This window comes from Trichoplusia ni, chromosome 18 (assembly GCF_003590095.1).
Source record: "Trichoplusia ni isolate ovarian cell line Hi5 chromosome 18, tn1, whole genome shotgun sequence".
In the NCBI taxonomy this organism is placed as follows: domain Eukaryota; kingdom Metazoa; phylum Arthropoda; class Insecta; order Lepidoptera; family Noctuidae; genus Trichoplusia; species Trichoplusia ni.
This window is the reverse complement of record NC_039495.1, coordinates 1,760,265-1,774,893: the sequence shown is the minus strand read 5'-3', so window position 1 is coordinate 1,774,893 and position 14,629 is coordinate 1,760,265. Positions and strand designations below refer to the sequence as shown.

The 14,629-nt window shown below is 33.3% G+C and overlaps 2 protein-coding genes across 3 annotated transcripts; one reads left to right on the top strand and one right to left on the bottom strand.

The window, feature by feature from the left end:
- Window positions 1-2,186: 2,186 nt before the first annotated feature.
- Window positions 2,187-6,060, top strand: LOC113502826 (homocysteine-responsive endoplasmic reticulum-resident ubiquitin-like domain member 2 protein; the record flags this gene model as incomplete). Its single annotated transcript, XM_026884545.1, is given in 2 exon segments — window positions 2,187-2,417; window positions 2,850-6,060. Coding segments are annotated over 2 exon segments (445 nt in total), but the record flags the coding sequence as incomplete, so codon positions are not given.
- A 421-nt stretch (window positions 6,061-6,481) lies between these two features.
- Window positions 6,482-9,751, bottom strand: LOC113502825. 2 transcript variants are annotated; one of them, XM_026884544.1, is made up of 5 exons: window positions 9,445-9,751; window positions 9,138-9,281; window positions 8,320-8,456; window positions 7,852-8,057; window positions 6,482-7,510 (listed from the first exon to the last, which is right to left on the bottom strand). In XM_026884544.1, exons 1-5 carry the CDS (start codon window positions 9,596-9,598, stop codon window positions 6,505-6,507), a joined length of 1,647 nt encoding a protein of 548 aa, XP_026740345.1. In that variant the 5' UTR covers window positions 9,599-9,751; the 3' UTR covers window positions 6,482-6,504. The 2 variants fall into 2 exon arrangements, with proteins under 2 accessions (XP_026740345.1, XP_026740344.1); XM_026884543.1 differs by having other exon boundaries at window positions 9,138-9,284; window positions 9,445-9,750.
- Between the last annotated feature and the right edge of the window lie 4,878 nt (window positions 9,752-14,629).

Sequence of the window (14,629 nt, the reverse complement as noted above, 5' to 3'; positions counted from 1 at the left end):
TTTACCTATGACGTAATTCTTTTGTAGCCATTTTGTCCAAAACTGTTTTTTATCCATTTATTTCTTTTCGGTCTCTAGCTGTGTCAGTTTTTCTACTACTACTAAATTATTACAATGATGATCGAGACCTTGAACCGAGTTTAGTTGTCAGTTCATTTATTATGTTTCCCGATTGTGTTACTAAAATAGTTTATTCACTTCCTGAAGCTTCGAAGAGTATTACGTATAATAATGTAATTTTAACCCGTTTATTATGAATTTATGTGATTCTGTAATTTTGTCTATCTACTACTAAATCAGATTTGCATCCGTATATTTCGACTGCTTATCAAAACAGACATTAGTTAATAGTTTCAAGTTACGGTTGTAATTTTTGCAATCACCCGAATTATGCGAAGAGATTTGTCCTTTTAGAAATTGGGGTTAGTAAAGTTAAAAAAATATTGTTTACGGCTATCACATGGCATATTGGGGCATAGTGAAAACACGCATTGTACCTAGAAACCAAGAAAGCGTTTGAGTATGGAATATGATGACAAAAAAAACCTCCCTCTCCCCTGGCAGAACACTACAGACTCGTAAGAAAAGAAGGTTTTAATGCGCGACGGTCTAAGTGGATTTTTCCTTTTTAAACCCTGCCGTCCCCCATTACTCGTACCCTCTCTCCCGCCTGCATCCTGTTAACGTATGGATGACCGGATGTTTTGTTACAATTGTTTCTGTGAGAAAGACGTGTCAATGTGTGATTTATTTATAGCTACGTACCTTTGCATTGTTAGTTACGTTAGCTCTTCTGTAATTATTTTAATTGGAGTACATATCTTGCATGTATGTAGATTCTATATCACTGCCGTTCGAGTTAGGTAATTAAAAATAGCTGGGAGAATATTCTTTTGCTTCTAATCGGTGATTTTTTGCTATTTTTTTTGTTAGCCGTCAGGTAGAAGAAGTTTTTGCTTCACTTAAAAAAAAACCTACTGACTTTAACTTTTATGACTTTAAAATGAAACTACTTTTACGGATTTTATCGCGGTTTAATGTTTGATTTTAGTTCCCAACGTTTCGACACCTTTACAGGTATCATGGTTACGGGCAGACTGTCCGGGACCATGATACCTGCGATAAAATCCGTAAAAGTAGTTTCATTTCAATGTCTAACATTCGCGTAAACCTAAGAAAACACTATTTTTATGACTTTTTAAGGGTCTAAATCACAGCTGTTTCCAGTCCCATCCAGGCATCCAGTCCCTAGCTCTGAAGTAAAAAAAAATACGAATACAAAATATAACTTGGGAATTACCTCCTTTTTGTAGTTGAAAAGAATGATACATTCAACGTGGGTATATTATTTCCTACCCACCAATATACAATTTTCATTTCATCTCTATTTTATAACTCCAAGAATATAAAACAGTTCTCAACATCAAACCATCATTTTAAGAGACATTAAAACCACCTAGCTATTTAAGAATTATTAAAAACGTACTAATGACTTGGCACTGACTACAGCGCGTAATGAAAACCTCGTCTCGCCGTACACGAGACATAGAGATGCGTGGGTCGACCATCATTAGATGAACTTCCGTATTTATAGTTTGGATGGCACGCTCTGTGATCCCTGAATGTGTAGATTTAACTATGATGTGTCATGCCTTGTGATTTGGGTGTAGACTATTGTTTCTTGATGTTTTTATAAGAACTACAATATTAGTCGGAATTAAATAATTTAATGTCTTTATTTGATTAAAAATGACACGGACGCTGTTAAAATGCGTTTATTCTTGGGAACTACAAAATACTCCTGAAAGCAATACTCAACTAAAATAGTTCTAAACATCATTACTTTAAACAACACTGAACAACTTAATTGGCAACGTTTTTTTCCTATTGTATCGATTTCTGCACTAACAGAATTAGTGCATATAGGTGCAATACAGGTATGACTCCACTGTCTATGGATGTTTGTTTGTTTATGACACAAAAACCACTGAACGGATTTAGACGAAACTTGCTACACGGATAGTTTATAACCAAGATTAAACACATAGGATAGTTTCCCGTTTAATTTTTCCATTGGATCATTTTCGATTTGTAGCGGGCAACGGCTGGTAACCACATAAATCAGTCAAATACCGAGCGCAGGTAACACAGATCTAAAGAGAAACTTACCCCCTTACTATTTCCAGGTGGCAAGCAGCCGGCGGCGCCCCACCAGCCCCTGTCCCCGCAGAGGCGCCGCCCGCCGCGGTCGAGACGCCCGCGCCCGTCGAAGAGCCCGATGAGGCTCTCGCAGCCAGGGACTGGCTCGACCACTTGTATGCGGCCTCGAGACTGGCCATCCTGTTCTCGCTGGTCTATCTGTACGGCAGCCCGGCGAGACTGTTCCTCGTAATGCTGTTGGCAGCTGCTGGCTATCTGTAAGTATTCATGTTACTTATTTTGTAAACTGTAAACTGTCCTACATACGTATTCCAATTTCGTTGGCGTTAGGCTGTTTTTATCGCTAGTGAAATGTAGTAATAGTGTTTGAGTTTGTTGCTTAGTCAAAGACAGACATCGTCTTCATAACTGTTGAATCGGCTTTCAGATAGACTTAAGAATTAAGGTTCTCACATGAGCTGATAAAAACAAAAACACACAGACAAAAGATTAATATTAAGTGTACATTCATAACCAGAGTTATAAGAAATGATGCTTGGAGAATAATGATAGTCATTCTTCATGTCAAAGTCATTCTAAAGATTGTTAAAAAATTAAAAACGAATAGAATTAAATACTTACTTTTTTTCGAAATGTCAGAACTAAACCATAGAAAATAAATAATAACAGAACCTTAAATCCCCTTTCAGGCACCAGATCGGTTTCTTCCGCGATCTCCACGTGAACCCCGCAGAGAACCAGCGCCGCAACGAGCAACCCAACCAGGCGGCCGACAACCGCAACCAGCCCGCCGACGAGGCCGCCCCGCCGCCCACCAACAACGACAACCAACAGTCCCTGCTCTCAGTCACCTGGATGATCTTCATCTCATTCTTCGCATCCCTCATCCCAGACACGAATTAAATCCTCACATTAATTTACTTGGCGAAATTGAGTCTATGAGACGTAAAAATATGTATGTTAATGCTGAAAGCTAAAAATAGAGGGGGCTTCTTTTGAGTTCGTGTTGGTCAAATATGAGGGTATTATTGGTTGAGCGGAACTAATCGTTTTGATAGAGAAAAAAATTACGTTTCATCATTGGATTGTTGATCAAGTTTGGTTAACTTGAACGGAATTGTATTTCTTGATAGGTCTGAAAAGCTATTTACTGACCATTTTTTCCGCCTGGCCCGCAATATTTCTAGTGGCCGTTCATCAAGCCAGTTTAAAAGTATCGTCTTTAATAAAGCACTCACATTTAAAGACGCAAGTGCATCGTCGTTTTAAGTTCAAAAGTCATAAAAGTGGGGCGTACACATTTTTTGGATATTGATCATAAACTTTCGATAAAAATACATCATGTCAGGATGATGAAAACAAACCAATTGGATGTCATAGTTGTAATCCCAGTGTTAAGGTCTTTTTGAGCTAACATTTCATGAAATTTTACAATGAAATACTAGTACTAAAATCGTGAAATAGTACTAAGTTAGCGTGTGATAATAATGTTGCATTAGCATCATGTTTACAATAATTTTATTAATATTATTTTATCAATTAGTAAAAAATACCAGAAAATCAATTTTGGTCACCCTAATGTTGGGTGACCATGATAAAAAAAGAATAATTATAATTTGTGAATATTACAAACCTAAGTTACCTCTACTCGGACCTTTTTGTTAACATTTGACAATAATAAAAATGGTTTCAAAAATGCTTCTTTTAGAAATAAATAATTATCGCCAATGTGAAGCCGCCATATTCTATTACGTAACATGTATGAGGCTGAAATTTCGATGGCATTAACCATTTATTTTGCATGAAAATTGTAAAGTTTGATCGGTATTTAAAATAACCCACAGAAACTTAAATCTGTACGAAACAACACAACCTACCCTATTGATAACTTTTTAAAATATTTAGGCATTGTTTAAGCTTTCCAGTATTTGTCCTCTACTGAAAAGAGGATGTCTTAAACATTATTTAAATAATTGAATGAGTAAAGGGTGTCGTAATCTAACTCATAAAAATAGTTAGAAACATTAGTGAGATATTTAAATATTAATTTATAGCTTGCTTGGAATGTATGGGAGAATGGAGTAGTACTGTGCACATTTATATTAACATCTAAATTCATATGGGATTTTATAATGACGTGACTTTAAAATTGTTGTCAAAGAAACCAATTTGACCTTGTTCAACAAGTACCTACGTTTTAACGCAGTTGGGTAAAAATTTAAACTCAATTCAAAATTTTTGTTTTTAACAATATCATCAACAGCAGGTTTCAAAACCGAAATGTGTGCAGTAACTCTTAGTTGTAAAAGTTTTGAAAAACAAAAATTTCGGTGTACTGAAATGAAACCAAATATTATTTTGTATATACTCTTGCTAATTATAGTGAATGTAACTTAGTTTAAATGATAATTATAGTGTAGAGGTCTGCGCTAGTACCAGAAATTTGATGTGAACCTTACTCCGGATTTAAACTACCATAAGTGTTGAGACCAGGACATATTGAATGCGTAAGAATTGTTCTATGTCATTTTACGTATAATCTACATGTCAAAGTCATATTGAAATTATGTAAATATGAAGTCAAAAATGTTTCACGTGTTAAGGCAAAATAATGAAATAAATTAAAACAAACCTTTTTTATTACAATTTTCTTACATAGGTCAAAAATACTTAATCCGGAGTAATACCTCAAAACTGCAAGTAGTACAGTAGACTGTTAAGGCGTGGAATGTATTAAGAACACAAAAACATTAAACTAAACGTTTTTGATTGATTATTGACTTGTTTCTTGAGGTCCTTCCCAGCTATGGGCATCCTGGCTTCCAAATGCCTTAGGCTTCTTTATAACATGAAAAACTCTGCCCTAAAGTTCTGCCTTTTCTACTCATCCCCTAAGAGGCAAAGCGTGATATTAAATAGCAGTTACGTTTCTCTACAATTGGGGCTAGGATACAAAAACAACTACATATTTGAATATACAACTCAATTTCGATAGTACTGTGAGTTTAATGCTTGTGTGATTTTAGTAACGGCAAATAAATGTTTAGATCTATACATGTCTTAGTGGTTGAATGTAGTTGTGGGCAAGTAACTTGAATGTTTGCTATACGAATATCATTTTTAATTTAACCGACTACAAAAAGGAGGGCTACTCAATCCAGCCGCTTTTTTTTGAGAATTTGTTTCGAGTTACTTGCCGATAACTATAAATAAAAATAGCTAACAATACGTTTATTACCTTTATCAATGTAATAGTAATACCTATGTTGCCAATTTAAAAATAAAACTTGTATTCCGATTTACCCCAATTATGTAGCCCATTGTATAAGTGTTTAGGCATAAGTCGATTTTCATCTATATTTTAAATTTTATAAGGAAATTGGTCGTAACATATATACACTTTGGATTATAATATGTGAAATAATTATAGGGAAAATATGAGAGTAGATAATTTAATCGATAAATGTTAATTAGGCTTTTACTGGTGTCTGTCATATTTTTCTCCATTGGTCATAAGTAATTCCAATGTCACTAAACTCTAGATATGAACTCTTAAAACAGGGCCATTGCCGCTGTGTAAGCGAGATGCAATACATGCAGCTAATAGCGTCGTCTCGTTCCCACACTAACTGAAGTGATTGCAGCTCTTACTTAACCTAGTAACATATTTAAATGTCTTAATTAATGTTGTGAAATATATATTCTGGCCTTTTCTATCTAGTTTCGTAGAAAATTTGTATTATTACTACTACCGTGGTGTCAGCTATATTCAAAGTTTACAAAGATGCATTTTTATCATTAAGATCTTAGTTTAACTAGCAATGTAATACAGATCATGTGTACACTGTGATAAGGTTTGTTTTTGTTGGCATCCTATCGTGAATAAAATTGAATTGTGAATTCTTTTGTTTTATTTTTGTTTTCACACTATTTAAGATAGGTTTTTTCAAACGATTTCGAAAAGAAGGTTCTTATTTCGTCGATATATTTGTTTGTATGTTTGTTACCTCAGAATTTCGGATTGGATATACCGATTTTGTTGATTCTCATTTCATTAAACGTACATGAGCACAGTGTGTAGTTAAAAGATATATGTTGTATGTAACTTATATCTTCATAAACACGTGCACGAAGTCGCGCGCTACAGCAGATGCATCGATCGCCTTAGCAAATCTCCTACAAATAAGGTTTTGTCTACGCTAAAACAGTACAACTCATAGGAAAAACATTTTTATTAACTTCCAAACACTTTACGAAACGACAGCAGTTCGATTATAATTTACGTTTAAAGAAAGGGACTTTGAATAAAACAAAATCATTAAATAAATACCTCCTTTATTTGTTTTAAAAATCATCACTGAAATCCACATCCATAATATCTTCGACTTCAGCTGTATTAACATTTTCAATCATATCTTTATTATTTCCTGAAGTAGATTGTGTGAATGCAGTCTGTACATTTTTTGTAACCATTTTTTCAGGTTCTTCTATAATTTCATTAAGTATTTCATCTTCTGACTGTGATTGAACTCGGTTTTCATTATTACTTATATTAGCAGAATGTTCTTCAGATATTTCTGGTTCTTTTGTATTTATTATTGATATATCATCATGATTTGCTAATTCTTTGTTAGTTTCATCAGTTTCTTGATATTCTTTAACATTATTACTACTATTTTCTCCCTTATTTGTACCTATTCCAAGATCAATATCATCATTAACCTTATCATTGTCAGTCATACCTTCAACAACATCTGTTAGTATATCACCTTTATCACTTACATTATGAAGATCAACTTTACCACCATTTTCCCCATTACTCATACCTAATTTGTCTCTGTCAGTCATGTCTTCAATATTATTTACTGGTATATCACCATTTTCTCCATTATTTAAAGTTTTTTTATCACTAACATTCTCTTGACCAGTAATTTGTTCACGATTGGTTTGTAAAGAGTTAACTTTATCACTAATATCCATATCTACATCTAAAGTTTGTTCTGCCTCAGTGTTCTTGCTTTCAATACTCTTGTTTGCTTCTTTATCGTGACTATGACTAGTATTAGCATGCATATCAACAGACACAGACTGATTAACAGCAGTTACATTACATTCCTCATCTGAACTGTCTATAACATTAGATCTGTTCTTCTTAGTGATATTATGTTCTGTAGTAATTCCATCTGCATCAACTATGTTAATACTTGGAGGTTTACTTGCCTCTGTAGCAAGCTTCTCTAGTCGTGCCAGTCGCCTCTCTTCAGCTAGTTTTCTGTTTCTTATCATTCTTTCTTTCTGTTCGTCGCTTATTGATGGCGATGATGTTGCTTTCGGCATTGTGAATGGTGATCTGAAATTTATTAGTTAGATATGATATTAGTTACTCATGTTTATAGTTAAATGAAACAGAAATTACTGTCATATTATATTGTTGTATGATTAATCTGAAGTAGGCAGGACTTTGCCTAGAAGTAAGATATTTATAGGCCAGTATTATATTCATACAATGAAGTCACATTTCTATTAATATTCTACCACAACCTGCTAAAGTACTTTAACAGTTGTGGGTATCAAGTTTAAATAAAACCATTCAAGTGCGAGTCGGACTCGCGATGAGTCGCGACAACGAGAGTTCCATACAAATAGGCTAGAGGCAAAGAATTTGTCACCTATTTATTTTTCTAATCTTACCTTTCCTGTCTGGGTGTATCCATGACCTTTTTAACAGACCCTGGTGCAGGTGTAGCCCGGGCTATCTCTATCTGCTGCTGCAGCAACTTGTCAAACTCATCCTCTTCTTGTGGTGGTTCATTCTGAGTTTCTTCATCACTTGAGTCTTTTTGGACAACTGTCTCTTCAGTCAGGATTTGGTCGCTTCGGATTTTACTGAGGTGTACCTAGAAACATAAATAACCGAGCTTATATGTATGGGTATTATAAATGTTAATAAAACCATTCATCTATTACCATTTTTTTTACTGTAGCCTAATACTTTCCCTACTTTATTTTACAGGTACTTGATTACAAAGAAATGCATAAAATAGATTTGAAGCCTCCTCTTTATTTTAAGAATATAAACCTCTATCCTTTAGCTTTTAGGGCATAAGGTTGCAAATTATGTAAATGTATTAAAATTGCTACAAATAGTAGAAATCTAACCATAACTGGTCTCTTTCTGCCAAGAGCTTCAATTTTCTTCAAGCAGTCTTCAAACTGGAACTTGGGGTACAGCCTATAAGCCCAATGCTCCAGTTTCTTTAGAACCATGTCAAGGTCTTCCTTTTCATGGCCCTTGCCTGCAAACAAAAAAGGAAAACTGTGCATGTACCCATCAGACTCTCAACACTGAAATACTCTTCCACAAATAGACTGAAGAAAAACTAATCACCTATCAAAAATAAGGGACCAAATTAGACTGACCAGACCAACTGTTGCCTAACTTCTGTTTCAAATATTTATTCATTTTGTAATATGTCTAACAACAACCAAGAAAATGTTGACCAACTGCAGTGAAAAGAACCATGTATTTGAAGAAGAGGCAAGATTACAAGAATAAAAAGGGAGCATTTGATGTAAAGTTCTATTACACAAATGAAAAAGAGGCAAGTTATCCAACGACCAGCACAAATATACAAATTTGGAAGGAACTGCACTAAAAAGCACTACTCTTTTTAGTTGTATACTCATTTTTTTCAATGCCTCAAATCTCAGCTAGACTCAGTTTCACAAAAGAAGTCTCGCAGAAAATAGTGGGAACTAAATTATTTCATACTAAAATGATGCATTGGCGTAGATACTAGCGACACACCCACGGGACTTAATTCGTGAAACAGAGTCTACACCTCAACCAAGAAAACGAATACAGAGTCAGTTTTAATTCCAGACAGACCTATAGAACCTAGCAAAAAATGAATTCTCCATAAAAGCCAAATTTAGCCACTCTAGTAATTGAAGTAATTATACATAACATACTCTACCTTTAAATTTAAAGTCCTTGAAGTGCTCACGGATTACTTGTATACCTCTGGGGCCAGTTAACCTTGCTGGGTTTAATATAAACCTAGGGTTCTTGATCACTCTCTTAGTTTTACTGGAAGTAGGTTCAACTCGTCTTTTATCCTCTTCTGAAACATTTAAATAAATAACATTTATAGCAACCAAAAAAACAGAACCTTTTGGACACTAATACTGGGCAGGTAAATATAAACTTATTTATCTGACTCTGCCGAAAGGCTCCTTAAATTTAAACTTATACAGTTATATTTTTATATATATCAACGGTACCTGCTTCATCCTCTCCAATAACATTTTCATCTTCTTCAGGAGTTGCAGACCTGGAACGAGGCCTCTCATCATATTCATCACCTTCGATCACTCTCTCCAGCTCCTGTGCCTCATCAGCTTCATCTTGTAGGAAAACATCTTCAAGGAGAGACATACTTAATTACATTTAATGAATTCACTTCATCTAAATCACACAGTATACAGAGTTATCAACGTCAATAAGTGCTGATTATCTTTTTTTGCCATTACAATTTGATTGACATTAAATTTAGCGGGAACGAAGTCCGAAATAATATTTTAGTAAATAGGCTTCGTTCAGAATCAGTAAACAGTTTTTAGAATTATATTATTATGGCATTTTTGAAACACTTCTTGAGTTAAATATAATAATTATGTTAATTCCATCAGCACATCATTTATTTTGCCCTTAAATAGAACCTATTTTTTGTGGTGGTTGGAAATAAAATCCCTTCAAGAGACGAGTGCTGTTTAAACTCTAACTAATAATGATTTTGGACGAAACTTTTACTTGTGGCTGTGAATCGATTTGGAATAGTGTTATCGTTTTTTTATAATCATCGTTGGTAATCGATTACCAACAATTTACGGTTTATTTGAACTTTAAAAACGATTAAATGTTTCAGTTTACGTAAATGTACAAAAATAATAATAAATTTAGCTACTTGATTATCATGCCATGAGGCACCTAAATAATAGGAAAGAGTATAAGTAAAATCACTAATCTAAAAACTGAAAAGAGAAACTTTGGCTAACTTTAACAAAATAACACACAATTATTATCAAGTCATTTATTTTCGCTAGGTGATGTTGGATGTGAGAATTTTTTACGATTTTTATTTCAAGTGTAATGCACAATTAGCTCGGTTGATGGTTTAAATTTAATTGGCCGCGTTTTTATAAACCGTTACAAATATATATTTTATGTGTTATCTTACTGCATTCTATAATTAAGTTATTTATAAAGTAGCCTTTGTAGTACTAGAAGTCGGTTATAGGAATTGTATTATAAAATTTTCTGCAATTTACGGTTCAGATCCGGTTAAAAATACTTTATCTTGTCAGGAATATAATTTAACATATTGACATTCATGCGAATTATAATTTATAATTCAAGAAATAAATATTTTGATATTTATTTACGTAAAAATCAATCGTGCTTGTCTGTCATACAATTAATCTGGCATTAAAACTGGCCATTGTTTAGCGGTTAAAAAATTTTGCACCCATGTCCCAACCCTAGAAAGTCACGTGACCAGCTTGCGTTTGAGCGCACTAACAGGTATGGAAATTGGTAAATTTTATTAGAAATTTAGTTGTATTTTGGATATTATTGTAGAAATAAGGTAAATATTAATGTTCTGCTGATTTTGAGTGATGATGTGCGTGCAAATGAGGTGTTAAATTGTGCTGTGCACGGGTATTTCGTCAACAAAGACTGTCATTTTGATACCAAGAAAGGTGCTTCAAGAATGGCGTCCCCCACATGTGCCGCTGGCCTATTGAGTTTCGTCTTGGCGGTGCATGAATCTGATGACGTGAGCTGTTGGAATGGCGTGTAAATCCAATACGTCGAGTTTCCGTTGGTATTCCGGCTGAATTATGTCGAAAATTTCGTGGATCTACTTCTTTCGGTGCCCTTGCGCTGCCACTCATGATTCATTGTTCCGATTTTTGCGAAAATTTACACGAAATATCTCTTCAAATCGTCGATACAGACGTCATAGAAGTTGAATTGTGTGATATAATTACTATATTTGGGTGTTTTGTTTGGTAAGATTGCGTTTTTTTCGCGATCCGCCCAGTTGTTTTGTTTACCATTTTACCGCTTACACGACAGCCGGGAACGGTAACTTTCTTATTTTCTTTACTATCTTTGTTTTTTTCTGTAGGTGTTGTAGCATTAAGTTCGACAAGTGGTTATGTGTTGGTTCTTATCGCGTCGTGATCAAAGACGCCGGTAGTTTGATTTATTGTGCTTGCAATTATGAAAACAGGCGTTAACGAAATGTTTGTTTATGCATCCGGTCGCTAAACATTGCAAATTACCAACTATAAGTACCGAATACTTTACAGAGTTAAAATTAATTGGTTAACATGATAATTATCTATAACCACTAATCAATGAAATCAATTCCTGGGTTCTCTTTTGGTCAAACAGAATTATACAACCAGTGTAGATAAAAAGAAACAACTTTCATACTTTTATTCTCTCTGCTTACATTCTGAGTCAATTTTTTCTAAATATTATGATAGTCAAGTTCGTTGACCTCTACCAATATTTTTTAGATTGTAAAGTAAAGGATACATCTCATTCAATTTAATTATTGGGCAGTAATTATAAACCAGGTTATTTTGAAATACATTATTTAACTTATGATGAATTTCAAGTATACAATGTAAATGTATTTTTAAAGTTACTTAACATTCTCTGTGCTCTACGATGTGTGACACATTATTTACAGTTTGAGGCAGTAACATATATTTTGGGTAACTACTAGAAACTTATTCACCTATTACTGAATTCAAGTATCTGAAATACTATTCTGAAGTTTAAAATAATTTATAATATTTTCTGAATGAACCCTGAGTTCAACCTTGTATCAATAATTTGCTAACTTTAATAAGTGGGTCAAAGTAATGAAAAATTGCATTCATTACTGAAATCTGTTATGTTCACACAACTGTTTCTATTTTAGAGCCACAATATTGTTTAATTTTACAACATTACTGTTTGTCACTTGGTTAATATGTAAAAATATTTGTTCTATAGGTCAAATATGAATAAGTTTTTTGAATCAGAAGACAATTTATAAGGAAAAACTTACATTGAATGTTTGCTTGGAAAAATATATGCATTGTATTTGCAATATATTATAATCCAAAGTAAAGAATATTAAATAACTTACTGATAATATAACATTCATCAATATTAAATTGGTTAAGTGACCTTCAGATACAAGGAGCATACCAGTTAACCAATCACAATTACATAATGTAGACAGATACAGTTGCATCAAGTATTGTAGATCTATTTTGTAACTAATAAGGCAGAATACTTGTCTTCAATGTCCCTTGATTAGGGCCAATTGAGGGGTTAGAATACAGCATGATTAATGTCAAACTGTGATAGATTTGAGATACAAAATAGCATACCAATCAGTGGCGTGCTATTTTGGTTTTACTGTTTAAAGGAAACTGGATATGTAGATAGTTTTGATAGTTTCTTTCTATTTAGAGTGGTATATTGTTATTATAATTCCAGCTCTATGGCCTAGTTCTGTTTAGGATATACTTTAGTTTTTAGGTATTGCTAAGATTTTTTTTTTTTGTTAAGAGAGAGTAGTAGTAATTAATAAATGTTTGAGTAGCTCATTATTATTGTGTCAGTGCAGCTTGGAGAGCCCATTGTAGTCCACAACTTGTAAAAAGATTATCATCCCACCATTTCACCAATTCTTCTTCAGCATGAAATAAAGCCTCATTATTTTGTTTGGTCCACATCTTTCTTACTTTTGACCGAAAGTTGTCAGACGCAGTATGGAAAAATGGTCCAGCCCAGTACCAGTTTTTTGGGTAAATTGTAAATATAGCAATGAAAATATGAAAGCATGCAACAACAGTTGCTAGACAAAACTTTAATAAAGTAAATTAAACAGTAGCCATTCAAAATATAAATAGAATGGGTGTGTATTGGCACTATTTCAATTCATCAAATACATTAATTATCACTATGTTTGTCTAAATTTGGCAACAAATATCCTTTGTACTTCCTCTTGTGATTGCTGTGCTGCTAGACACATGTCACTAATATTTTGTTTTGGGAGAATATTTAGCATATTTTTGTTTAGGTAGAGATAGTGGACATTGTGATTTCTCTGTGGATATTATTTTTAGTTTCTTTCGGGGTAATCCTGTGCCATTTAGTGCTACAAAAGCATGTACATCAAAAGCCTATCCACTTCCAGACCTATCCAGGGATGGGATGAGCTAGTTTGTGTTGGAAAAGTCAAGATCATCCCACTTTCTTTGCGCATTAGTATTGTTTTTTTTATATATACTTTCACATATTATTGAATCACTAACATTGCATTCATATTAATTTTACTTATCTAAATAACAATTACAAAAGTTAAGTAAACATATTTCTCACATAATGAGATGTGTTCTAGAGTTTGACCTCAGAGTTCAATGCTCTTGTTAGTTCAGCTGTTTGGCACTGAAGGTCAGAGTCCAGAAATCCGCCCTTATCAAGGGTCAAGGGCAGAGGGTGAATAAGATTACTGGAATAAACTGAGTGCCTTAATATACTTAAAATTAGTATTACTATGAGTCAACTAGAATGAATTAGTATTCTTCTTTTCTCTGATTTTGCTTTTGATGTTTTGTTAGTTTGGGAAGAATTTATCTCCTTTTTCTCCATCATCAGAATTCTTTTTCTAGCCATTGAACAACTACTCTCCAAAGAATATTATAAATAATCCTCAACAACAATTATTTGTTGTTAAAAGTAAAAATACCACTAACATTAAAAAGAGAATAAATAAAAAAAATACCCTAAAAATATGTAACACCAGTCAGGTTTATAGACAACTTTGAACTTAGTTTATTTTTTTCATTCACAAGGTATATATTTGTACAGCCTATGTTATAATACTTGTAACATGTAGTATAATTATGGTAACAGTTATTATTTCCCACGACTCCTGTAATTGCCTTGATGTTATACTTGTTTCCCCCAGGTTGGTTTAATATGACAGATGGTAGGCAGGTTGAGTTTTTTAACTACAATTGAAACTGGTTGTAATTGAGTTTTTATTATGTTTCGTTTTGTGAAAAGGGTTGTGATCGTTTTTAGATTATGTTAATTATTATTTGTTGTAGTATTGTAAGATTTTGTTGATTTTAAAGTTTCCTTACTTTAGTTTCGTAATTAATAATTATTATATTTTATTATTTGTTCTATTTTAAGTAAATAAACTTGCTACTAAATACTCTAAGATTAAATCCCTAGATGTTGTTTATTATTTTGTTAAAGTCATAAATTAACTGCGTGAGTAATAGTTTCAAATTCTTTTTTCAATAAAACTAGAAGTCCGAGAATAAATGCAATTACATTTAGTGTATTTTGCAGTTGAAATTTCCTAATTCCACATAAGGCTGATAT

Coding starts and splice junctions, on each gene's coding strand:
- LOC113502825 (XM_026884543.1), bottom strand. CDS start 9,598: ATGTCTCTCCTTGAAGATGTTTTCCTACAAGATGAAGCTGATGAGGCA. Junction 8,457..9,137: donor CAAGGACTTTAAATTTAAAG/GTAGAGTATGTT, acceptor TTTTGTTTGCAG/GCAAGGGCCATGAAAAGGAA. Junction 8,058..8,319: donor GCAGAAAGAGACCAGTTATG/GTTAGATTTCTA, acceptor TTATGTTTCTAG/GTACACCTCAGTAAAATCCG.